The following is a 27673-nucleotide window of genomic DNA, read 5'->3' as shown; positions in this document are numbered from 1 at the left end:
GAGGGTGCTGCTTACAATAGCTCAGATGAGGAGCATCCACAGCAGACATCTACATCGCATCAGCTGTTATCTGGCAGGCCTGGAGCACTCCAAAGACAGGTTCCAAAAATCAAAAGAGTTGCTGGACAGCTTGTCCAGAGTGTCAAAAGATCACAGCGTGCTAGGCCGCAAAATGTCTGGCAAAGTAGGAAGAGTGCAGTGTGGCACTTTTTTGAACAAAATCCTCATGATCAGGCCAAGGTTATCTGTAAGAAGTGCGCAAAGACCTTTAGCCGAGGGAAAAATCTGAAAAATTTGAATACCAGTTGCATGCTTAGACATTTAACCACCATGCACTTGCAAGCGTGGACACAACACCAAACCTCATGTGCAACTGATCACAACGAAGGTAGTCAGCAACGCTACATTGTTTCCCCCACTGTAAGCCCACCGGTTAGCACAGCAGCAAATGTTGAGGTGTCGTTGCAAGGCCACAGCAGTCAGGGAATCCCACTGTTATATCAACGAAAGACTGATTCTAGGCCATCAGAAAGAACACCAACTCCATCACCATCATCAACCCTCTCTCAGTCTGCCCTGTCCACCGCTACTTCCACCATATGCAGCTCTCAAGTCCAGCTCACCCTCCCAGACACTATGAGTAGGTCAAGAAAGTACTCAGTCTCTCATCCGCGTACACTGGGTTTGAACGCCCACATTGCCAAACTAATCTCGTTTGAGATGATGCCCTTTCGGTTGGTGGAAAGCGCAGCTTTCCGCGAACTCATGGCCTATGCAGTACCACGCTATGACCTACCCAGTCGCCACTTCTTCTCTCGCAAAGCCATCCCAGCCCTCCACCATCATGTGAAAGACCGCATTGTCCATGCACTCAAGCAGTCAGTGAGCGGAAAGGTGCACCTCACAACTGATGCATGGTCCAGTCGGCATGGCCAGGGCCGTTACGTGTCCATCACTGCGCACTGGGTTAATGTGGTGGATGCAGGGTCCACAGGGGACAGCGGTGGTGGGACAGTGCTGCCTAGCCCACGGTATAGGAAACAGTTGGCTGTAGGCGTTCGACCCTCCTCCTCCTCCTCCTCCAGAAGCGAAAGCTCGTCCACAGAGCACAGTTGTACGAGCACTCCATCTGCAGCTGCCACTGTTGCACACGAGGTGTCCCCCTATCGAGCAGCTAGTGGAAAGCGTCAGCAGGCTGTGTTGCAGATGATGTGTTTGGGCGACAGACACACCGCCGAGGTGCTGGCCGAGTACTTGAAGCGACAAACTGAGTCATGGCTGGGCAGTGTACATCTTGAGGCAGGCAAGGTAGTTAGTGATAACGGCCGTAATTTTGTGGCAGCCATAGCCCTTTCAAAACTCAGCCACATACCTTGCTTGGCTCACACCTTGAACCTGGTGGTGCAGTGCTTCTTCAACAATTATCCGGAGTTAACAGCCCTGCTCCAGAAAGTGCGAAGACTGTGCGCGCACATCCGCCGGTCGCCTGTACACTCCGTTCGTATGCAGAAGCTGCAGCGATTGCTCCACCTTCCCAACCACCGCCTCATTATCGACATTGCAACAAGGTGGAACTCCACCCTGCACATGGTGGAGCGGCTGTGCGAGCAGAGGCAGGCCATAATGCATTTGTGGGAGGATACACGGCCAGGCACTTTGAGAGCAGACATGGAGTTGACAGGTGTGCAGTGGTCGAAGCTGAAAGACCTCTGTAAAGTCCTTCAGTGTTTTGAGGAATGCACACGGCTGGTAAGCGCAGACGACGCCATCCTAAGCATGAGCATCCCACTTATGCGTCTGCTCATGCAAACTTTGACGCACCTTAAGGAGCAGGCTTCTGCAGCCAATGTTGATGAGGAGGAAGAGGAGGAGGGAATCCTTGATGACATTCAGCCATTGTCTGCTCAGGGACCTCTCCTGGACGAGGTGGAGGAAGAAGAGGAGGAGGAGGAGGAGGATGATGGGGATGATTACTTAGGGGAGGAGGATGCATCTCGTGGGGCAAGTGAAAATGTTGGCGTGCCAAGGTCTGGTACAGGGTTTGTGCGTGACTGGAGGGATGTGGATTTTCCAGAAAGTGCTCCTCCACCCAGCACTCGCAGTGCATCATTGACACCGGGAACATTGGCCCACATGTCAGATTATGCCTTGCAGATCCTAAAAAGGGACCCCCGCATTGCAAAAATGATGAACGATGACGACTACTGGTTGGCCAGCATCCTGGATCCACGCTATAAAGGCAAATTACAAAACATCATGCCACACGAGAACCTTGACCTAATATTGGCTAATAAACAAGCAACTCTGGTAAATCGGTTGCTTGAGGCATTCCCAGCACACAGCAGCGGTGATGGTTCTCACACGAGCCGTACGGGCCGGGGGCAGCTTGGCAGAGGTGTTCGTGGTGCACACAGCAGAAGTGGCATTGGAGACAGGGGTTTCATGACAATGTTGTGGACTGATTTTTCAAGTACCGCTCACACAACTGGTAATACTGCATCGATGGAAAGTGACAGGAGACAGCAGTTGTCAACTATGGTTACAAACTACTTTTCCTCCCATATCGATGTTCTACCACACAGGTCATTCCCCTTTGACTATTGGGCCGCTAAACTGGACACCTGGCTTGAATTGGCACAATATGCCTTACAGGAGCTCGCTTGCCCAGCTGCAAGTGTGCTATCGGAAAGAGTCTTCAGTGCAGCTGGATCAATCCTGACAGAAAAAAGGACCCGTCTGTCAACCCAAAATGTGGATGATCTAACCTTCATTAAAATGAACCACGCATGGGTTTCCAAGGATTTTGTCCCACCTTCCCCTGATGACACATAGGGTGACAGACAAATGGCTTGCTTTGGTCCACCTCTTCCTGGGACTTGACCTATTTCACCTTTTGCATCAGCTGAATGTCCAACATCAACATATGCCACTTTTTACAACTCCCTAACTGTGCTGCCCCCCCCCCATGGCCGGGGTCACCACCTAGCGCACGACACCGTGCGAGTGCCGTTGCCCTGGACAGGTGGGTAGGCCGACTCTTGGGCGCGGGCACTGGCACAGGGTCCCTCATAATGCAATCAAGTGTCTCTGACGGTGGTGGTGCACACCCGCCGTCAGACACACCGCCGTACTATGAGGGGCCCAGTGCCAGTACCGACGCCCACGAGTGGGCCCCCCTTGCTTGGGCAGGGCTCCAGCATTTGCAATCTTTACCTCTCCCTGCTCCTCCGCTGTGTAGTCTGGGCCGTCAAATCCATACTGTGCCTGACACCGTCAGAGCCTGCCTACTGATGTATAGACATATATTTTGAATGTGTACGCTATCCATACATGTTATCCGGGGATACGGTACCCTTTCTAACCTTTGTGCAATCACGTGCAATCCATACTGGGCCTAGCACCGTCTGTGCCTGCCTCCTGATGTATAGACATATATTTTGAATGTGTACGCTATCCATACATGTTATCCGGGGATACGGTACCTCTTCTAACCTTTGTGCAATCACGTGTAATCCATACTGGGCCTAGCACCGTCTGTGCCTGCCTCCTGATGTATAGACATATATTTTGAATGTGTACGCTATCCATACATGTTATCCGGGGATACGGTACCCTTTCTAACCTTTGTGCAATCACTTGCAATCCATACTGGGCCTAGCACCGTCTGTGCCTGCCTCCTGATGTATAGACATATATTTTGAATGTGTACGCTATCCATACATGTTATCCGGGGATACGGTACCCTTTCTAAACTTTGTGCAATCACGTGCAATCCATACTAGGCCTAGCACCGTCTGTGCCTGCCTCCTGATGTATAGACATATATTTTGAATGTGTACGCTATCCATACATGTTATCCGGGGATACGGTACCCTTTCTCACCTTTGTGCAATCACGTGTAATCCATACTGGGCGTGAGAACGGCTGGCGAGCTGTTAAGCAAGCTACAGCACCTGTGGTTTGCACACGTAAGTTTTTCATTTTTTCAGGAATGACGGTTAGGCCTAATTCCGGAACTGCGGTTGACCTGCACTTACTGGGAAATCATCGTTTGCGGGTAATAATTGTAATCACAGATCCCCATCACTAACGTTGTTCAGCAGGTTATCTGCACCTGTAAGCGACAAACGCTGGCCTTTTCAGTGTAGCGCACATGCAGCCACGGACATGTAAGGGCATGACACACCAGTTATTGGCCAATCTCAAGTGCCAGAGCCTCACGTGTCCCTCTAGTAAGCCGGACTCGGACCGCGGGGCATGACGGAGTCTCGTTCGTTAACGGAATTAAGCTTGCAATGTGTGCATCTGTTCTGTAGCTGGCATGGTTGAGGTTGCCCGTGTTGAGTCAAATTACGCCGTAGGCTCCACTCCTGGTGGTGCCCTTCTGGACATTCCTTTAAGGTTCAGCTTTGCAACCATACTGCCCACGTAAAACAAACACTTTGCCTTCATGATCGCTGTTTGGAGGGTCATGACTCGTGGGAATAACGCCGCCCAATCAGTTAACCTGCTAGAGAGATCCTTCGTTGCTCCCAAGCATGACATCACACTCCCTAGGAGGAAGGTAATGCCACTGTGGCGACCGTACTCCTGGGGGCGACACAAGTGCACTTATGCCCAGCCACTGCTCGATGAATCTGCTGGTACATTGACCCAGACCACTACATTCCCCTCGCACGCTACCCGGCCTGAATCTGACCCTGATGAAACTCAGGTTACCCTTCCCATATACAGTTCCATCTTACACGGTGACAAAGAGGAAGCTGCAGATGAAAGTGCAGGTTCGGCCCACCCGCCATCAGACACACCACCGTACTATCAGGGGCCCTGTGCCAGTGCCGTCGCCAACGAGTGGGCCCCCCCTGCTTGCTCAGGATCACAGCACTTGCAAGGTTGAAATACTGTGCAGTGAGATGGAAGATGGGGACAACGAGGAGTCCAGACTAATACAGGGATTCCCTAGCGAGGAGACTTATTTCATTGTTTTCAATGTTGGGACAGCAATTTTTGGGGAGCACTATACTCTGGAGAATGATAGATGGGGCCCCCCATACACTGGAACATTCCAAAGGTGGACATCAGACACTGGAGCAGCATTTACAGGGCCCATTATACACTAGAGCATTAGAAATGGGGCCCATTATGTTTGGAGCATTATTTGGGCCCATAAGACAGTGGAGCTTCATCCATGGGGACCAACATATACTGTAGCATTATGTGGAGCGCATCATATACTGTTTCAAACATTATATGGGACCAATGATTCTGTATGGAGAAATAGATGGGCCTCGTCGTGAGATGTAAAAAGTGAAGTATTTTTCATTGTACTATACCGCTATTTCTCTGCCGTATCGGAGCATCATGAGTTGTGGTATGTGTTAAAGGGCCTACCCCCCCACAACTTTAGCCAAATAACCCCCATTTTTCAGTGCGTAACTAGTATTATGAAGTAAATTAAGGTTGGCAAGCTTAAGTAATAAGAATTGATGCTTTTGGCATTCAAATGGGCACTGTAGGTGTGTTTCCTGTCCTCCTCTCACTGCCGACTTTTATTCCCCATTGACTTACATTGGGTTTCGTGTTTCGGGACGACCCCGACTTTTCCCTATAATCGGCCGATCTTGCTCGACCCGACTTTTGGAAAAGTCGGGTTTCACGAAACGAAACTCGACCCTAAAAAACCAAAAGTCGCTCAACTCTAATCTTGACCCTTTCTTGCATATCTTCTTTACGCATACACTCCAGCAGTCAAGATTTTTTGCTCATCATATGGAAAATGGTAATATTCATTACTTTGAGAGCAAAAGGGGTCCTGTTCTGAAAGAACTTCGGACCTAATTAGCTTTCATTAAGCGGACTGGTTAGGTAAATTTTGGCATCAAAGTAAGGTACATTATAGTCAATTTACTATTTTTAATCATGATTTATAGAAAATGTAATTATACCTTATTTGCTCGTTGAAGAAAATCATTTGATGACTTTAGTTTTACAGTCTCAGTCTGAAATAAAAATTATAAAATGATGTCTATCTTAAAAAATGGTTGTTATAAAACAATAGATACATATTAATAGAAAATGCCATAAAAGTCTGATGGATGCCAATCCCATTTATATAGTGTCATAGTTTGTTTTTGCTTTGTTTTCTTTTTTTTTAAATAACCAGCATCAAAAACTTAAACACATTACACTGACATTTTGTCAAGCACTTGGATATGAATAGCGGATGTTTAATAGGGCAAAATACACACATTAGTTTCTTTATATACAGGAGAGTATTTCTCACAAATTTGTATGGTTAAATTACATCGATTATAAAATTAACAGTACTGAAATTAAATAGCATTGAATTATATAAGGAAAAGAAAGTGAATTTTCCTTTTTTCCCCATTTTTCACCCTATTGAAAAACAAATAATTAATACATATTGTTTATATTTTGGTACCGCAATAAAGCCCCATATGTGGAACAAAAAACAAATAAAATATTTTTATGTCTAAAGAAAAGGGGGAAGTGAAGGGGTTTCCTCAGCTTTGATATTGATAGTCACCAATACCGGATTTTGGAGGTCTGACCTCCCCAGCTGTTATTTTCTCAGACAGCGACCGGATATAAACCTATTTAGGAGCTCAGTTGCCATTCTTGCCAAAGAACACTAAACAGTTGTGCGAGTCCACTCTGCACGTTATTCATATACAGCTACTGCCCTTGCCGATACAGCTGATAGGTAGGGCTGTTGGATTACCATTGATAGGACATTGCTGACCTCTCTATATCAAAGTAGTGGACAACCCCTTGGAAATGTGGCACTCCTCTGCCCTGAAAGAGCTAAATTACCTGTATGTCTTTAATGTACTGCTCTGTAGCCTCAGCATTTAAAGCATGGGTTAGGTTCTTTTTAATATCTTCCTCCAAGGCGTTCACTTCCATCAATGTTTTTAGGACTTCCCTTCTCTTTGCCACAAATACCTCTGTCTCACTTGTAAGACATTGTTCACTGGTTGGATCTGACTCTCTTGAATGTAACCAAGGTACTGCATACAACAAAAAAAGAGAAAAAGCCAGATCACCAATGCAGCAGACCGAATCATAGCTAATGCCGTGGACATCAAACGGTTAAGGATATAGAGGGGATCCTGATCAAGATGGAGTAAAAATTGCAGACTGGCGTTAAAATAGTGATAACATCAGAAAAACTGCACTGATCCGCAAGTAGCACTTATGTGTTTCTGGTGCGCATAGCATTTAGCACCAGGAATGTGTAGGCGCTACTTGCGCATTCAATAAAGTCTGCCATTTTTTACTCCATCTTGAGCTGGATCTCTTGAATCCTTAATGTGCTACATATAACAAAACAAATATAAAATAAAAGTGTTACTCATGACAGTCAATTGACTGTCATTGATCAGCTGCAGCCTTAATGTTCTGTCTGAGCCAGAAAATAGACCGTTTTATCTGTCTCAGATGGAACCTCATGGCTGCAGCTGATCAGTGGATGTAAAGTGATGTCCGCTGTAGGAAAAAGAAATAAAAAGACTGAGGGGATGTGCACACGTTGTGGATTCTACTGCGGATCCGCCATGGATTTGGCCCTGCGGATCCGCAGCAGATTCTGCTGCATTGTACAGTACCATTATATTCAATGTAAAATAAAAAAACGCTGTGCACATGCAGCAGAAAAATCCACGTGGAAACGCAGTGGGTTCAAATCCGCAGCATGTCAATTCTTTGTGCAGATCTGCAGCGTTTCTGCACCCATTGACTTGCATTGAGTCGGGCACATCTGCAGCAAAACCGCAGGTCTAAAAAAGATCTGCAGTTTTGCTGCGGATGAAACGCTGCAGATCGGGAGGAGGGAAGAGTGTGGGCAAAGTGTGGGCGGTGACTGTGTGCGTGTATAGTGTGTTGGTGGTGACTGTGTGCGTGTATGGTGTGTGGGCCTATGTGTGTGTGGGGAGCTGTGCGGGTGTTGCCAGGGAGTCTGCGGGGGTTGCCGGGGCTGTGCGGCGGTTGCCAGGGCTGTGCGGGGGGGGTCTGCAGGGGTTGCCGGGGCCGTGCGGTTGGTCTGCAGGGGTTGCCGGGGCTGTGCGGGGGTTGGTATGCAGGGGCTGTGTCTGTATGCAGGCATCGACCGATGGGACTACACTGACAGTGAGTGCCACATTAGCCAATGATGGGACAGTAGTAGTCCCATCATCCGGCTAATTTCTCCTTTAATAAAAATAAAATAATAAAAACAACCTATACTTATCTTTCTGCCGTAGTCCAGTTAATAACGAGGGTCCCACGACGATCTCCAGTGTAGAACACTGACATCGGGTGATGTCAGTGCTTTACAGGGGCTCCAGCAATGAAATGATAGGCTGAGGTAATCCTCCGCTGTGTATCCCTCCACCGCCGCGAAAGAAGTCCCGTAACCCTAATTCTCACGCAGCATTGCTGTAAAGTGAGAGCCTGAACTCAGGTAACCTCAGTGATGCACTGCAGGAAGCCATTGTCTCCTGTCAGTTCATCACTGGGAGGCCCTATAGAGCAGTGACATCACCTGATGTCACTGTTCTATAGGGGAAATCGTCGTGGGACACTCGTTATTAATTGGACTGTGTCGGACATGGAGTATACGGTTGGTTTATTTTTTAACTTTTTATTAAAGGAGACCGAGGGCGTCGCTTGGATCTGGGCATGCAATAAAAATATGAAAACCACGTTGTGTTTTATTTCATTAAAATACTTTAGTCTTGTGTGTGTGTTTTTTAACCCTTTCAAAAGATTAATAATGGATAGGTGTCTTATTGACGCCTCTCCATTATTAACAGGGCTTAATGTCACCTTTGAATGCAGAAAAGGTTATCCAGCTCCACGATGTAGTGAAAATAACGCGTTTCAGGTGTCGCAGCACCCCTAGTTCATGACTAAGGGTTCTGCGACACCTGAAACGCGTAGATAACGCAACTATCTGCACTATATATGCTGGCATTTTAACCTCTATTTTGTAACTTATTGAAGTGAATAAAATAATTTATTTTCACTACATCGTGGAGCTGGATAACCTTTTCTACATTCAATATTTAAAACGCCATGACACGGTGTCTCCGTGCTCCGATGTCAAGATGCCTTCTCTGGTGAGTGGGTTTTCTTTTTATTTAATGTCACCTTACCATAGCAAGGTGACATTAACCCCTTATTACCCCATATCCCACCGCTACACGGGAGTGGGAAGAGAGGGGCTAAGTACCAGAATTGGCGCATCTTAGACATGCGCCATTTCTGGGGAGGTTGCAGGCTGGTATTTGTAGCCAGGGGGGCCATGGCCCCTTCCTAGGCTATGAATATCAGCCCGCAGCTGTCTGTGTAGCCTTTCTGCCTATAAAATATAGGGGGACAGCTGCGGACTGATATTCATAGCCTGGGAAAGGGCCATGGGTATTACCCCCTACCCAGGCTACAAATATTGGCCCCCGGCCGTCGGCTTTCCCCCACTGGCACAGAAAATTGCACAGGAGCCCACACCATTTTTTTCATTTTTTTTTTCTTTAATGAAACATATTGTTCATTAATAAACATGGATATGGAAATATCTATGGAAATATCTATGGATATATCTAAAAAATAAACCACAGCACAGGAAAAAGTACGGTGCAAAACCTCCCAGGCACATACCGGTCCTTATGAATAAAAAAAAAAAAATCAAAAAAGATGGAGGCAGCACACCATATGAAATTTTAGAAAAAAAAGTATTTTTTAATAGCCCATGTGGAGACGTTTTGGTCTCAAGTGTAGACCTTTCTCAATTTTTCTAAAATTTCATATGGTGTGCTGCCATCTTTTTTGATTTTTTTATGGATATATCTATGGATAGCTATAGATAGATATATGGATAGATATATCTATCCCATATCTATCTATCTAATATCTATCTATCTATCCCATATCTATCTCATATCTATCTATCTGTCTGTAATGGAGTGTGGGTTGGACAAATGTAAAAGAGGAGGTTGGACAGAAATGACATAACAAATCTTTTTTGTTAAATAACATATCTTTATTTAGCTTACAAAAACGCATATAAATCCGCATCAAAAATGCACCTGCGTTTTCTGCCAAGAGATGCGGATTGTGTGCGGAAAAATCTGCATTCGAATCCGCAATATGTGCACATACCCTAATAGGTGACAGACAGCAGAGCGATACAGCTATGTGGGTCCAGTACGAGAGTATCTGCTGTTTTTTTTTCAGTATTTACTTTGTTTTTTTTTCAGTATTTTCAGTATTTAAAAAAAATTGAAGGCCCTACTGGTGATCTGGGCCTCCGCGGTCAGGAAAAGTATACTGCATCAGTGGCTAAATTCAGATGCACCTTCGAGTTCATTAAAATTAAAAAAGGTTCATTATCTGTTTAGGATGGATTGGATGGAGACTTTGACACTGCAAACATATTGTAATTTTGCATGTTTATGTTAAAATCAATAAAAACAGTTTTAAAGAAAGAAGAAGAAAACTGAACAATAAACACTTTACATGTACACTGTGTTCCAAATTATTATGCAAATGATATTTTTCTATGATTTTCCTAAATAGTCGGTACAAATGACAGTCAGTCTAATAAAAGTCATCACCTGTTAGATTATACATCGAATTTTATTGAAGAAACCTCCCAGTGATAACAGTATAATCTCCAAAATGAATAAAAACTCAAATTGCACTGTTCCAAATTATTAGGCACAGTAGAATTTCTAAACATTTGATATGTTTTAAAGAACTGAAAATGCTCATTTCTGGAATTTGCAGCATTAGGAGGTCACATTCACTGAACAAAAAAGCTATTTAACTCCAAAACATCCTAACAGGCTAAGTTACATGCTAACATAGGAACCCTTCTTTGATATCACCTTCACAATTCTTGCAACCATTGAACTTGTGAGTTTTTGGAGAGTTTCTGCTTGTATTTCTTTGCATGAAGTCAGAATAGCCTCCCAGAGCTGCTGTTTTGATGTGAACTGCCTCCCACCCTCATAGAGCTTTTGCTTGATGATACTCCAAAGGTTCTCTATAGGGTTGAGGTCAGGGGAAGATGGTGGCCACACCATGAGTTTATCTCCTTTTATGCCCATAGCAGCCAATGACTCAGAGGTATTCTTTGCAGCATGAGATGGTGCATTGTCATGCAGGAAGATGATTTTGCTCCTGAAGGCACATTTCTGCTTTTTATACCATGGAAGACAGCTGTCAGTCAGAAACTCTATATACTTTGCAGAGGTCATTTTCACACCTTCAGGAACCTAAAAGAGCCCTAACAGCTCTTTCCCCATGATTCCGGCCCAAAACATGACTCTTCCACCTCCTTGCTGATGTCGCAGCCTTGTTGGGACATAGTGGCCATCCATCAACCATCTGGACCATCCAGGGTTGCTCGACACTCATCAGTAAACAAGACTGTATGAAAATTAGTCTTCATGTATGTCTGGGCCCACTGCAACCGTTTCTGCTTGTGAGCACTGTTTAGGGGTGGCCGAATAGTAGGTTTATGCACCACAGCAAGCCTTTGAAGGATCCTACACCTTGAGGTTCGAGGGACTCCAGAGGTACCAGCAGCTTTAAATATCTGTTTGCTGGTTTGTAATGGCTTTTTAGCAGCCGCTCTCTTAATCCGATGAACTTGCCTGGCAGAAACCTTCCTCATTCTGCCTTTATCAGCACAAACATGTCTGTGCTCAGAATCAACCACAAATCTCTTAACAGTACGATGATCACATTTAAATTTTTGGGAAATATCTAATGTTTTCATCTCTTGACCAAGGCATTGCACTTTTCAGCAGCAGAGAGATCCTTTTTCTTTCCTAAATTCCTTGAAACCTGTGCCCTGCTTAATAATGTGGAACATCATTCTTAAGTAGTTTTCCTTTAATTGGGCTCACCTGGCAAACTAATTATCACAGGCATTTGAGATTGATTTCAGTGATCCAAAGAGCCCTGATACACAATACCATCTATGAGTTTATTTGAAAAACAAAAAATTACATCTTTATGACACTTAAATCCAATTTGCATAATAATTTGGAACACAGTGTATATAAAAAAAAGAGTAGATCATGTTGAGCTACAAGGAGACCTACGCAAGACTGTCTCTAGAAAAAAATGTTTCAACAAAGCATGATCTTTCTGGGGTCTGCATGTTTTAAGGGGGCTCAAGAGCTGAGTCCACTCCACCCAAAGTTTATGGCTGCTGTGTTTCAACTGGCATGTTTCTTTAAGGGGAATCTGACAGCAGGTGTTTGCTATGTAATCTGAAGACACCAGGATACAGAGGCTGAAACACAGATTTCAGGGATGCGTCACTTGTCAAAATGTGTGCTGTTGTTTACTAACTGTGAAGGATTTATCACTAAGAGATTAAAATTGCTGGACTAGTTGGGCAACTAAGCACCTCACTGTCTATGGACATTGTATACGGAGAGCCTGGTGTGGGCGGGGGCAGCTTTCTCAGCTCTGCTGCATTGCTAAATAAAAAAACTGATTGTGTCAGAAAGGCTGCACCCAGTAAACTAAGTGATATATCGTTGGACTCAGCTTCTCTTTGCCTACATTATACTACTCTCAGATGAGGTAGCAAAAATCTCCTGACAGATTCCCTTTAAAAAGGAGTGATCAGAAGGAAGTAGCTCTAGTCACTGCTGATAAACCAGTTAGTTGCCATTCTTGTTATCTTTTATAGCAGCATTTAAATGGAAAGGTCACCAATAGGTACGTGCACTGGTTCCTCCTGGGGTGCTGATGGGTTACCAAGGCAGCTGGGGGCCTGCCATTGCTACCGTATTGGTACTACTGTAAAATTCATCTACAGGCTGGGCTTCATAGGAGACTATGATTTACACTACAGTCATGTAAAAAGGTTTTGAGACTGACACAAGTCTTAAAGCGCTGCGGAATATGTTGGCGCTATATAAATAAAGATTATTATTATTAGCTCCCAAAAATGTTGCTGCTTCAGTGTTTTTATATCTTGTAGCCAGATGTATCCATGCCTACATAAGTACAATTATCAGCATTTCACAAGTTATTAACCTTTTACTGACAAATCCATCATGTTTATTTAAGGACTCAATATTTACAGTTTTGAAACTTACTCTTCAAGACTTATTCAATTTGCTAAAGTGTGTGCTGCCATTTTTTTAGTTATTTACTTACATAGCACCATCATATTCCATTTTATTTTCCATCATTATTGTCTCTCATGGGTCTCAATCTAAATTCCCCATCTGTATCCCTATCAGTATGTCTTTAAAGGGTGGGATGTTCTGTCCCCACATGAGGCGAATGGAGGTGTAGTTGAGTGGGGCTGGGAGAGATTCCTACCTTCCATTTCCTCAATGCAGAGCAGACAGGACCATTGTTGCTGTTTTGCTGTTCATGCGTCCGGAGAGATGATACACACCAGATATTGTGAAGTCCAGACTTGTTTATTGGAAATCTGGACATACAGCGTATGATTGGTAATGCAGCACTTCTCCAGAAATGCAGGTGTAACAACCCAGGTGGTACAGCAAGATGTTTGCAGCAAGATGATTCAGCAAATTTAGCAAATTGTGTGTGTGGTCAAAAACTGATGCCTTCCACAGCCTGGTAAGCGTGTCTCTCCCGGGTGAAAAAGAAACTAGTAATGGCCACCGTCAGGAACAGAAGGAGTCACCTGACTTGGAAGTGGGAGGCATGTACTAGAATTAATTAGGTGCCGTCTGCTATACAGAAAAGGACAGCAGGTGGCAGCAGACCAAATGCAAAACTGAATACAAAGAAAGGTAACATAACACAATTATATAAGCATACAATCATAACCTTAGATGGAACAGCACATGGGAGGAAATCCAGGAACTTCTTATAGAAGTTTTGCTTGTAGGGATTTGAACTCAGGACCCCAATGCTGCATGGCTACAGTGTTAGCCACTGAGCCACTATCTACTACATATCTATCATCTAGTAATTTAGTTATCTCATCCCGGCACGAGCTTGTCACCACACATGGTTAGGAACAGAGGCGATTCCATAAAAGCAATGTTTTTACTGCCAAAAGTGAACATTTTGCTTTTTCTCTATAGAAGACTTGCGATACCTTTATCAGAGACTGTTTCACTAATCTCTCCAGTCCTCAGTTCAGTCTTCAAATCACTTCTAAGTCTAAAGATAGGAAGCAAGAAAAGATGATAGCAAATATCTCCATACAGATTCAAGAACATCTTTAAAATCTTTTTAACTTTTATGTTACACTTGTTATGTTGATAACATTTTTTTTATTGCACATGACCTAATCTGTATTCCAAAAAGTAATGAAATACTATAGCGTTCATACTGATCACAGGAGCTGGCCATACACATCGCATACATGTTAACTGCCATAGACATGCAACATTCCACCTGAAATCAAAAGTGGTGCAGAGTTGGTGTTAATAATTCATTTTTATCAATGAACAAAATACAAGGTAAATGAACAAATCTAAATCAAATTAGTAATCAGAGTGACTGCTGTTTTCTTTCCAAACACTATTAAAGCATCAAATCTTTTAGGTACACCTGCACAAAGTCAAGGATTCTGTAGGATTATAGAAGGGTGTATGAGTAACAATTTATACTAAACAGGGGATAATGATCATCATTTTCATATTTATAAGAGAACAGTCATTAATTAAAACAGAAACAGTTGTGTAGGATGCTTAAAACTAAATGATGAACAGCCAGTGATGTAACTAGATTTTGATGCGCTCTAGAAGAAAACAGAGCAATATTTTGACCTGCACCCTCACCTGATTGTTGATCAGATGTATTGGCCCTGGTAGCGTTCTAAATCCTATAAAGTCATATGTGTTTTCCCCCCTCCCATTTAAAGAGATCCCCCATCATGGCACTTTCCAGTAATGATGTCCCCAATCCCGGCGCCTAGCTGTAACAATGTCTTGGGCCTCTTCCTGGTATAATATCCTCACACTGATCCCCTTCCTCGTATAATGTCCTCAATCCTATGCCCCTTCCTGGTATAATGTCCCGCATTCTGGCCCTTTCCTATACTAATGTCCCCAATTATGGCCACTTTAAGTCATGATGTCTCCCATCCTGGCACGTTCCTGTAGTAATGTCCCTCATCCTGGGCCTCTTGGTGGTATAATATCCTCCATCCTGAGCTTCTTCCTTGTACAATGCCCCCCTTCATGGGCCCCTTCCTGGTATAATGACCCCATCCTGACCACTTCCTGGTATGTCCCCTTATTGGTATAATGTCCCCATGTTCAGCCCTTTCCAGTAATAATATCCCCCATACTGGGTCCCTTTCTGGTATAATGCCCTCAATGCTCGGCCTCTTCATGGTATGTCCCCCATTCTGGCCCCTTCTTATAATAATGTCATCTATCCTGGTCCCCTTCCTAGTATAATGCCCCCCATCCTGAGCTCCTTGCTGGTATAATGTCCCCCATCCTTGCCCTTTCCTATAATAATGTCTCTCATGCTGGCCCCTTCCAGTAATAATGTCTCCCATCCTGAGTTCCTTCCTAGTATTATATCCCCCATCCTGAGCCCTTTCCAGTAATAATGTTCACCATTCCATTACAACATATTAAAACAAAAATAAACATTTCTTCTCATCTTTCTAAGCTACAACAATGCATGGTGTCATCTTCTCTAGTTGGCCCAGGAGCCAGTAGCTGACTTCAGTTTGTCCCGCTTGTGAGGGGCACGCCAACATCAGATGCTGGCCTCTGATTGGCAAGCAGTGTGTACTGAAGTGAAGGGAGTCGGCAGGTGTCTGCGCCGCATTGATTTCAGCTTAATGTTTGTCTTCAGTTACGCCCCTGGATACAGCCAAACTCTGCTTCAAAGGAGAGGTTATGGAAGCCAATTTCATGTTACAGATCATACACCATGACAAAACTGAGCACAGCAACAAAAACTGCGTCAGGAAGGTCACTCCCAGGCAAAGATTGTGAAGCTCTTTTGTAGAAGCACCAAGAAATGGGCAACATTGATGACTGTAAACAAAGTGGTCGGACAAAGAACCTTAGTGCAGCAGACTCATCATGCTTACTTCCCTTAAAATCTGAAGTTGTCCAGCAGTGCCATCAGCTCAGAACTAGCAGCATTCAGTGGGACCCAGCTTCACCCATCTACTGTTCAGAAAAATCTGTCCATAAGTGCTGTTCATGGAAGAATTGTGGCCAAAAAGCTGCACCTCCCATATTAAAACTAGGCCAAGGGACTCAACATAGGAACTGGAGGGCAAAAAAATGGCAGCAGGTGCTCTGGACAGAGGAGTCAAAATGAGTCAAAATGTGAAATATTTGGCTGTTTGTTCCCTGCAGAGTAGTACAATAATGTCTGTCTGCAGGCAACAGTGAAGCATCAAGGAGGCACCTTGCAAGATTGGGACTGCAGTTAAGCAAATGGAGTTGTGGTTTAAATCAGGATAAATTGTGTCCTCAATGCGGAGACATAAAGATATTGGCACTTATCCATCATGTAATACCATTCGGGAGGCATCTGATTGGCTCCAAATATATTATGCAGCATGAAAATGACCCCGGACATACAGCCAATCTCATTAAAGGGGTTTTCAGCTTTGGGTAAAAAAGTTTAAAAAAAATACATGTTGCTTAGTACCTAAATACCATAAATTAGGTTTTTTTTTTCCATTTCCATGTACTCCTGGTTTGTCATCTGTCTGCGGGCTCTATCAGTATTCTCCCTATCATCAGCAAAATGGTACAAATAAGATCTCATCTCCGGAGATCTCGGTGCCAAGGTTTCCATGTGCGCAAGCGCCGGCTCTCGGCGGCCATTTTCCCCAGTGTCCACCGCACAGGAAACCATGGAAGAACTGCTGGGGGGGCTCTGGCGTTTCACAAAATGTCGGCAGAGCCCCCCGCAGCACTGGGGACACAGCGCAGCACCGCACCGCCACCGGGGACACAGCGCACCCTCTCATCCCAGCCTGCGGCCTGCAGCAACACTACACTCTTGCCTCCTCCAGCAGCAACCCTGGGACCCCGCTTCACAGCAGCCATCACCCCCGGCAAGCAATAAGATGCATGGATTATATAAGAAGCACCATTTTATTAAAAAAAAGTTTTGTTCCTATTTTTCTTCTCAAAATTTGGGGTACGTCTTATAATCTGGAGCGTCTTATAATCCGAAAAATAAGGTACATGTATATTTTCAATAGCACAACTTTCATCTTGCCTTTTTTGATTTGTAAATCATCAATCTGTCCCAATGAATTAATTTTGCAAAATAATCTTACGTGGAAAAATTACAAAACAAAAGTCTTATTATTCATGTTGGAATGCTACTCACTGATCATTGCGCTCTAAGGCAATAAGTGCTTTGCGTTCAAGTCCCCTTAAGTTCTGTGTGACCTCTTCTACGTCCTCTGTTTTCACAGGTCGTTTCTTCATGCCAGCAATTTCACACATTAGAATCTAGAATAACAAGATTTTATTTATTTCTAGAAAATACATAGTGAAATAAGACTATGAGGTTTCTAAATGAAAGTACGATGGCGTACGATGCACCAAATTCATTAAGAGGCGCCCACTAATGAATTCCAAGCGTCTTCTGTGGGAGGGGGGAATGGTCTAGTATTGGAATGCTGGCACTGTTGCTGAATTTGACAGGTGGGCATACCCCCACCCTTCCCAAGCTCTCCCCGCTTTGGTAGAAATGCTTCAAACTATTGTGAAAAGGACCAAATCACAAAAATGTCACATTGCACTAAAATTGCAAGACTTTTGAAAGCATTTTACGGAATAAAATCTTTGATGAATAGGGGCATTTGCCTCTTGATTTTCTGTAGCTCAATGGCCGATACCTCATGTTGTGATGAAGACTGAGCATCCAACAAGTCGTTAACATAAACATCATAAGCGGCCTAAAGAAGAAATAGAATATTAATATAAAACACAAATAATAACTTCAATTTCAAATAAAATTAAAAATATTTCTTAGCACTGTACCCTGCAGCTGGAAAAGTTATTTAGGGATAACCATCATTCTAATTGTTTTTTTTTTCTATATCAGTAGTACAGGTGAGAATTAAAAAAAACTTTGAATAAATCTAATCAGAAAAATCTGCTTTTCTCTCTTCCAGGACAGATTTTCAATTCTCAAAATCCTCAATTTAAGGGTAAAATCTGTTTTCAGTGAATACAGATTTTTTTTTCCCAGTACTGAGATATGAGTTGGAAGTTAGTGCTCATAAAGTTCGATTGTAATTGTCATTTCATGAAAACTTGCACCACGATGCCTGTGTCTTCCTCTAGCGCCTCTTCATAGAATTTTAAAAGCAAAAATTGCCATCTCCTATCTCACCAATAGTAAAGTCTGTCTTCAATGAATACAGATGTTACCAATGAAGTGAGAGAGGAAAATCAGCCCAAGAGGGGAAAGAATCAAATTTCTCTGATAACATATTTGAAAAAGTTGCCTATTTTCAAAATTGCTTACTATTGATTTATGAAATAAAACTTAACATGACGGTTACTTAACTTCAAAAGATAGAAAAATCCAAGATCAAGCTATAGAGTAGCATGTAAAAATGTGGGCACCCTTCGTTAAAATTACTGTTATTGTGACAAGTTAACCCCTTTACCCCCAAGGGTGGTTTGCACGTTAATGACCGGGCCAATTTTTACAATTCTGACCACTGTCACTTTCTTTATGAGGTAATAACTCTGGAACACTTCAACCAATCACGGTGATTCTAAGACTGTTTTTTTGTGACATATTGTACTTCATGATAGTGGTAAAATTTCTTCAATATGACTCTGTGGAAAAAAATGGAAATTTGTCAAATTTCGCAATTTGCAAACTTTGAATTTTCATGCCCTTAAATCACAGAGGTATGTCACACAAAATAGTTAATAAATAACATTTCCCACATGTCTGCTTTACATCAGCACAATTTTGGAACCCAATTTTTTTTAGGAAATTATAAGGATTAAAAGTTGACCAGCGATTTTTCATCTTTCCAACAAAATTTACAAAACCATTTCTTTTAGGGACCACATCACTTTTGAAGACACTTTGAGGGGTCTATATGATAGAAAATACCCAAAAGTGACACCATTCTAAAATTACAGCCTTCAAGATGCTGAAAACCACATTCAAGATGTTTATTAATCATTCAGGTGCGCCACAGGAATTTTTGGAATGTGAAAAAAAAAAAATGAACATTTAACTTTTTTCACAAAAAAATTTAATTCAGATCCCAAATTTATTATTTTGACAAGGGTAACCTGAAAAAATGGACGCCAAAATTTGTTGGGTAAATTCTCCTGAGCATGCCAATACCCCATATGAGGGAGAAAACCATTGTTTGGGCGCACAGCAGAGCACAGAAGGGAAATTCAAAATTTGACTTTTTGAATGAGCTAGAGCCTCTGATGTGCCTAAACAGTGAAAAACCCCACAAGTGACACCATTTTGGAAACTAGACTCCTCAGGGAACTGATATAGATGAGTGTTGAGCACATTGAACCCTCAGGTGCTTAACAGAAGTTTATAACATTGAGCAGTGAAAATTAATAAAAAAAAAACAAAAAAAAAAAAAAACACATTTTCCCCACAAAAATGTTATTTTAGCCCCAAATATTGCATTTTCATATGGTTAACAGGAGAAATTGCACCATACAGATTGTTGTGCAATTTCTTCTGAGTACGCTAATACTCCATATGTGGGGGAATACTACTTTTGAGGCACAGTAAGCTCAGAAGGGAAGAGGCGCCATATTACAGTGCAGATTTTGCTGGAATGTTTTGCGGGTGCCATATCACATTGGCAAAGCCCGTGAGATGCCAGAACAGAAACCCTCCCTCTATATGTGTACTCATTTTACAACCTACACTCCTCAATGAATTCATCTAGGGGTGCAGTGATCATACTGACACCACAGGAGTGTCACAGAATTTTACACCATTGAGCGGTGAAGAAAGAATAACCACTGAATTTACCACTAAAATGTTGTTTTAGCCCCAAGTTTTTAATTTTTCTAAGGGCTAATAGGAAATTTTATTTACAACAAACTGAGGTCCATTTTTTCCTGAGTGCGCAAATACTCTACATGTCATCTGGAAATATTTTTTAGGCACAGTGCAAAGCACAGAAGGCAAAGAGTGCCAGATTTTAGGCCGGGGTCACACTAGAGAGGAATACGGACGAGTGAGAGGCGTTAAAAGCACGCATTACACACGGACAAATGATTCTCTATGGGCCAGCTCCCAACAGCCGTATATTTCTCGGCCGTATTCTACGGTCCGTGCCAATCGCAGCATGCTGCGATTGTCAGCGTACTACGCCCGTAGTACGCCAATGAAAGTCTATGGGTGCGCTAAAAATACGGATTACACACGGACCACACATGTGACTTGCGAGAAATACGCACTCGGTGTCTTTTAGAAAAGCCGGCAATTCAGTGCGCTATACAGTAAACTCACACTGACAGGTTTAATAAAGAAACGAAAGAATAGATATATACATACACATACATAGAATATATATATATATATATATATACATACATACACACACACATACACACACTGTGTTCCAAATTATTATGCAAAAAACATTTCCTCATATTTTCTCTAAATTACCTATATGAATTGCAGTCATTGTTATTTTCCAGTCATCTAATATTCTAGTATAATTGCAATGTTTCTGAACAAACTGCCTATGAAAACAGTATATTTTTAAAAATAAGAAACACTCAAAGTGCATGTTCCAAATTATTATGCACAGCAGAGTTTTCAACCTTTTTATTTTGAACAAAAAAATGGTCAATTGTGACATTATAAGCATTATCAGCTTATTACAAAATGAAATCAAACAGTTTTTAAGTCAAAACTTTATTCTAGGTGATGTTACATTTGCACATATGACCCCTTGTTCGAAAGAAGCTTCTGAACTCTCTCGTCCATTGAATTTGTCAGTTTTTGGCTGGTTTGTGCTTCAATTGTTTTGCATGTGGACAGAAAACCCTCCCAGAGCTGTTGCTTAGATGTGAACTGCCTCCCGCCATCATAGACACTCCTTTTGATGATGCTCCAGAGGTTCTCAATGGGGTTGAGGTCAGGGGAAGATGGTTGCCACACCATAAGTTTGTCCTCTTTTAAGCCCATAGCAGCCAGAGATGCAGATGTGTTATTTGCAGCATGAGACGGTGCATTATCATGCATGAAAATGATCTTGCTGCGGAAAGCACGGTTCTTCCTCTTGAACCATGGCAGGAAGTGCTGTTTTAGAAACTCCACATCGATTATGGAGTTCATCTTTACCCCTTCAGGGATCCTAAAGGGGCTGACAATCTCTCTCCCCATGATTCCAGCCCAAAACATTACACCACCTCCTCCTTGTTGGCGCCTTAGCCGTGTTTTCATGGGGTGTCCATCAACCAGCCATCCTCCACTCCATCCATCTGGACCATCGAGCGTTGCACGGCACTCATCGGTGAACAAAACAGTTTGGAAGTCAGTCTTCATGTATCGTTTGGCCCACTGGAGCCATTTCTGCTTGTGCGCAGTGGATAGAGGTGGTCGACAGGATGGCTTACACACAGCTGCAAACCTCTGAAGGACCCTGCATCTTGTTGTTCGGGGGACGCTGGAGGCACCAGCAGCTTCAAAAACATGTCTGCTGCTATGACAAGGCATTTTTGCAGCTGCTCTTTTAACCTGACACAATTGCCTGTTGGAAAGAGTCCTCAATTTTTCCTTATCAGCACACACACGTGTTTGCTGGGAATCAGCTACATACTTCTTGATTGTGTGATGATCACGATGAAGTGTCTTGGCAATGCTGATTGTAGTCATGCCTTGACCTAAATACTCCACAATTTGTTGCTTCTCAGCAGCCGACACATCCTTTTTCTTTCCCATTTTGGCAAAAAATGTAGGCTGCTTAATAATGTGGAACAGCCTTCTTAAAGGGAAGGTGCCATCCAAAAAAATTTTTTTCAACAATTGAAAAAATGTAAAGAATTAATGTTTACATTTTCTTAAAAAATATTATCATTTGTTTTTAATTTTACAAAATATGAAAAATAATTTTAAAAAGTTTGGCATTTCCACTTGTTAACACTAGAGGGAGCAGCTACTGAAATCTGGCACAAAAACCTATGACATCTAGGAACACAGTGATCAGCCATTTTGATGGAGCTTGCAAAGTTACTGACTGTCTTTGCATGTAAAGTCTGGATCAGAACAGGTCATCAATCAGCAGAAATGTTTCCTGGATTTCTGTGGAGCAGACAAGCAGACGGTCCATCCATGTGTATAAAACACAGCACTCTATGTACAATCCCTGGTACCGAACAGGGCGCCCCCCATAGACCAGCACACTGCTCTCCTGAAATACTCTGTGCTGCTGTCACCCTGCTCCTTCCACCATACATCAGGCCCCTGTCGCCTCGCTTTCACACATCGCCAGGACAGGATCTGAGGAGAGGAATGGGGTCTTCGGTCACTGAGGATGGCAGGCAGCAAGGATTCTGGGAGCAGGGTGACAGCAGCACAGAGTATTTCAGGAGAGCAGTGTGCTGGTCTATGGGGGGCACAGAGGGAGCTATATGGGGGAGGAGCAGGGTGACAGCAGCACAGAGTATTTCAGGAGAGCAGTGCGCTGGTCTATGGGGGGCACAGAGGGAGATATATGGGGGAGGAGCAAGCAAGGTGACAGCAGCACAGAGTATTTCAGGAGAGCAGTGTGCTGGTCTATGGGGGGCACAGAGGGAGATAAATGGTGGAGCAGGGTGACAGCAGCACAGAGTATTTCAGGAGAGCAGTGCGCTGGTCTATGGGGTCACAGAGGGCGATATATGGGGGAGGAGCAGTATTACAGATATGCCCACACTTCCAGCCCCCCCCCTACCAATTATACACTAGACTATGGGCTGTATATGTCACTGTCCTCCTCAGACAGCCATAAAAGCTGTCATAAAAAGGGAAGGTGTCAGATTCCCGGAGATCACTGGGGCTGTGAGTGAGGAGGCGGAGACAGAGCAGGAGGACAGTGGAGCCGGAGCAGGTAGCACAGTGCAGAAAGTGGAGCTCAGCAGATAGCACTGGGCTACAGTAAAATGGCGCCCAGCCACACCTACAGCAGTGAATGGTGCAGCCCACAGGGGCCTGCCCAGTTCACTGCTAATGAGGCTGCAATGTGGGGTCGGGAACCGACCGCAGTCTCCTATGTCCAGGGACGGCCATATTTGCAGACTGTATGAGTCCTCCACAGATCTGCAAATCAAGATGGCAGCGCCCAGTGGCTACATTAAAACATTATTACCAACAAACCAAAAATCCTGGTTAGTACAACATTTGCTGAAACAACATGTTTTGTTACTTACTCTTTTTTTGCAAATTATATAAAATTGCGGCACCTTCCCTTTAAGTAGTCTTGCCTTTATTTGGACACACCTGCCAAACTAATTTGCACAGGTATCTGCAATTGCTTTCAGTGATATAAAGAGCCCTGACACACATCACCATCAATGAGTTTAAATGACAAACAAAAAAATTCTAACCTTAATACTCCAAAACTCTTTTTGCGTAATAATTTGGAACACAGTTTATACACACACACACACACACGTCATTGAGACACACACACATATATATATATATTTATATTTCACAGAGTTCTTCATTGCAGAATAGCCGCTAATTCAATTGCCGGCTTCTGTCAAATCATTCCCCAACCGGACATGAAATGACACATGGTTTACATACAGTAAACCATTTCATTTCGTTTTTTTTTATATGTCCCTGACTAATAATTAGATAAGGGTTTGTGTGCAAAATGTGGGAGGTGTAGGTGTTATTTTAAGGGGTTAATTCGTTGTAAAAAAAGCGTGGGCTTCCGCTGTAATTTGTCAACCAGAGAGGTTAAGCAGGTGAGTGAGGGCAGATTTTAATAGCCATGAGAGGGACCATTGTTTTTGCCCCCCCCCCCCCCCCCCGGCTACAAAAATCTGCCCCCAGACACCCCAGAAATGGCGCATCTATAAGATGTGCCAATTCTGGCACTTATCCTCTCTATTCCCATTGCCCTGTAGCGGTGGCGAATGGGTTAATATAATAAAGGGTTAATGTCACCATTCGATTGTAAGGTGACATTAAGCCGATGAATAATGGAGAGGTGTCAATAAGACACCGATGCATTATTAACCCTATACTAAGAAAGGGTTAAAAACCACACACAGACATTAATTAAAAAGTAATTTAATGAAATAAATACACCAAGTTTTTGACAAAATTTTATTAGTCTGGTAATCCCAACAAAACCTTGACCTGCAAAAAAAATAACATAAAAAATCACCAATATCCTTACTTCTCCGTCGTTCAGTCATGTCCCACGCTGCAATCCATCAGAAGGGGTTAAATAGTTTACAATGAGGACCGGTGCTAATGCGACCAGCCTCACTGTAATCTACTACAAAATGAATTGATTCAGCTCTGCGCAGCCTCAATGGCTGCCTGTAGATCATCACTGAGGCTGCGGGGAGTCCCAGGCTGATCTGTGAGTGAACTAATGACCGTGGGAAAAAAGTCAGAAACTTTCCCACAGTAATTAGATCATCTACAGGCATCTTATAGATGAGCCATTTATGGGGTGTCTGGGGGCAGATTTTTGTAGCCGGGGGTCAAAAACAATGGTCCCTCTCATGGCTATATATAGGTTTGTCCCAATACATATATACATACACACACACATATATTCAAATTCAAAGAAGCTTTATTGGCAGGACTAAATACACATTAGTTTTGCCAAAGCAAGTGTACAAAAGGGAATAGGTACTGTAGGAAAGGTGGATAGGGGCAGATCCAGGATGGGGCTATAGAAGTCCATAGCATAGGGAAGGTGGATGGGGGATGGGGGGCATGGGGCAGATCCAGGGTGCAGGATGCAGTCTATGGCATGCGCTCACATATTGCACTGCTATCTCCACTGCTCTTCTTCCCCCAGCAGGATATAGGTTTTCTCTTCCTCCTTCATGGTGATGAAATCCGGGAAAAGATGTGAGTCTCCTGAAGTGAGTGTCCCTCACTGCTGAGTATTTGGGGCAGTGTAGCAGGAAGTGGGTCTCATCCTCCAGGGCCTCCTGGTCACAGTGTAGGCACAGTCTTTCCTCCCTGGGCTTGTAGCTCTGCCTGTGTCGGCTGGATTCGATGGCCAGACTGTGGGCACTGAGTCTAAATCAGCTCAGGATCTTGCGGTCTCTGGGAGTTTCTCCAGGTATGGGGCCAGTCTGTAGTCTCTCTGTAGACTCCGGTACATGGTCAGTTTCTGTGAGCTGATGATGTCGTTCTTCCAGTCACTTACGTATCTCTCCTTGCCTTCGTCTACCATGTTCCTGATTCTGGCTTTTGTCAGGTTGTTGTGATTGGTGTTCTGGTCAGGTTGGGTGAGCTGTTCCAAGGGTCGTGGTTTTTCTGTTTCACCAACATGTGTCAGGGCTTTATGGTGATGGGAGCTTGGATTGCTCCTACGTAGGTGAGCCCGGAATGACAGTGCCCTCTTTAGAACCGTTAGGTGTAAAGGGAATCTACCCAGCTCGGCCCGGCAAGCACTGTTGGAGGTGCTCCGATGGACTTGGAGAAGCACCAAGTCCATATATGCATTCTATGTGTGCAAATCTATTCTTTCGTTTCTGTTAGAAACCCTGTCATAGGGCTCCATTATATGTCCATTTTGCAAGCCGGCGAGAAAATCTCGGCATGCGGATGCCATATGGATTACATGCGGATGCCATACGGATTACATACGGATGCTGACATGCGCAAAATACGCGACCACACCTTGCTTACGGATGACATATGGAGCACTATTTTTGGGGTCATTCATCCATATTACGCATGTAAAATACGGACCGTACTTTGCATCGGTTAGTGTGACCCCGGCGTTTCTGCTATGGTTTGCAGGTGCATCTGAGTGACATGATTCAGATGAAACCCCCGAGGGATCCATTCACTATAATGAAGCAGCAGAGGTACTCTGGACTCCGTCTGACCTCTGTTTAGCGGTGTCATTCTTTTCAGAAGTGCAGAAAACTGTGGCCGACGGCACTTTTATGCAATCCTAAAAAGACAGACACTGCTGGATCACAGATCAGACTGCGTTCACAGTGTATCCTTCTGCCTCATTATAGTGAATCTTCCGCCGGGGGTTCTGTCTGAATCACATATTTCAGAGATTTACATAGAAACCCGGTGTAAGCGCTCAGCCAGAGAGCAGGATAAATGTGAGTCGAGCCTTACTGCGATCTTTGGTAGTCAGAATGAACAAATCAACAGCAGGTGAAAAATTGGTTTTATTTATTTTTTCTGCCATTCCTCCTATATGTAATTACACAACTTTATTCTTCGGATAAGTGCAATTACAGAGATACTAGATGTAGATCAGCTTTTTTTGCTTTGCTACTATCACATATGACTTTTTTTGTTGCAAAACAATGTTTTTGCATTGCTGTGTTTTGAGAGCTATAATTTTTGTACATTTTTGCAGAGTCATGTGACAGCTTGCTTTTTGCAAGACGAGTTGACAAAGTTTTTTGATCGCTTTCTATTCCGAATTTTGGATGGCAGAATAAACAAAAACCAGCAATTCAGAATTTTTTTAAATTTTTTTATGCTCTTCTGTGTGTGGTAAAATTGATTAGGCAGCTTTATTCTTCTGGTCAATACAATTACAGCGATATCACATTTATATAGTTTTTTTATGCTTTGGCGTTTTTACACAATAAAAACTATTTTATAGAAGAAAATAACTGTTTTTGCATTGCTTTAATCTGAGAGGGAAGCACAACTGAAGACAAGCAGTCCTAAAGTCCCAAAAAATATCAATTTTATTAAATGCTGATTAAAAAATGGTGGACAAACAGGTACACTGAAAGGAGAGGGGAACAATGCGCACACCTGTTGGACTCACATCAAACCGGGCTCACAACCCACCCATCGCCACTGCAGCATTTGATATTATATGGCCCATTTAAAAAAAAATCATAAAGACTGCAGAGAATAACAGAGCAAGTGCTCACATGAATCAATTATCACATGCGTTGCCAAAAATAGATCACCATGATATACTACCTTATTACTGCAGGAGCGGAAGGAAATCGGCCCACCCCGACGCACGTTTCGGTGCACTGAGCTCCTTCCTCAGGGGGCGCAAAGAGAGGGCGCACTAGGCATATATTTATGCCGCGCCAACCCAAAGTGCTACATCACCTTGATGGCACAGCCCGTATACACTGCTGCGAGCAGCGCCTCCCCCATGTGCCGACACCGGAAGCACGTGGGACCCCACGTGGTCCAGCATCAGACACCAGAGGGGAATGTGCCGGCCCAGGCAGGAATCAGGCATGCGCAGTACAGATGGCAACATTGTCGGCCATAGAGAAGAAGGGCAAATAAAAGGGCAAACCAGAAAATGAATAAAATAGAAATAAGTGCATTTGGTGTCATAAAGAAAAATCTGGCATAACAATAACACACAACATAAATAGATGGACAGTGAAGAGAAGCTAATTAGCAATCAAAATTATGTTGTACATTGCAAAATACATCACATGGCCACGATGCAAAGACAATTATAAAGAGAAGATTTCATATAAAAATAGAAGGTGCACAATAGCACCATGTATGC

The 27673-nt window shown here is 43.3% G+C and overlaps 1 protein-coding gene across 2 annotated transcripts in view; it reads right to left on the bottom strand.

Moving 5' to 3' along the window:
- Positions 1–27673, bottom strand: part of CUNH6orf118 (chromosome unknown C6orf118 homolog) — an 89147-nt gene that overhangs the window by 24579 nt on the left and 36895 nt on the right. For both annotated transcript variants that reach the window (XM_073560153.1, XM_073560152.1), the window contains exons 4-8: positions 17846–17905; positions 17332–17456; positions 14105–14169; positions 6835–7031; positions 5946–5999 (exon numbers count right to left, since the gene is read on the bottom strand). In XM_073560153.1, the coding sequence (XP_073416254.1) occupies positions 5946–5999; positions 6835–7031; positions 14105–14169; positions 17332–17456; positions 17846–17905 (501 nt within the window). The remainder of the gene's footprint in view (positions 1–5945; positions 6000–6834; positions 7032–14104; positions 14170–17331; positions 17457–17845; positions 17906–27673) is intronic.

This window comes from Dendrobates tinctorius, unplaced genomic scaffold (assembly GCF_039654945.1).
Source record: "Dendrobates tinctorius isolate UK_male_01 unplaced genomic scaffold, ASM3965494v1 ptg000293l, whole genome shotgun sequence".
Lineage (NCBI taxonomy): Eukaryota > Metazoa > Chordata > Amphibia > Anura > Dendrobatidae > Dendrobates > Dendrobates tinctorius.
The sequence above is the reverse complement of the archived record's forward strand: the minus strand, read 5'-3'. Positions and strand labels throughout refer to the sequence as shown.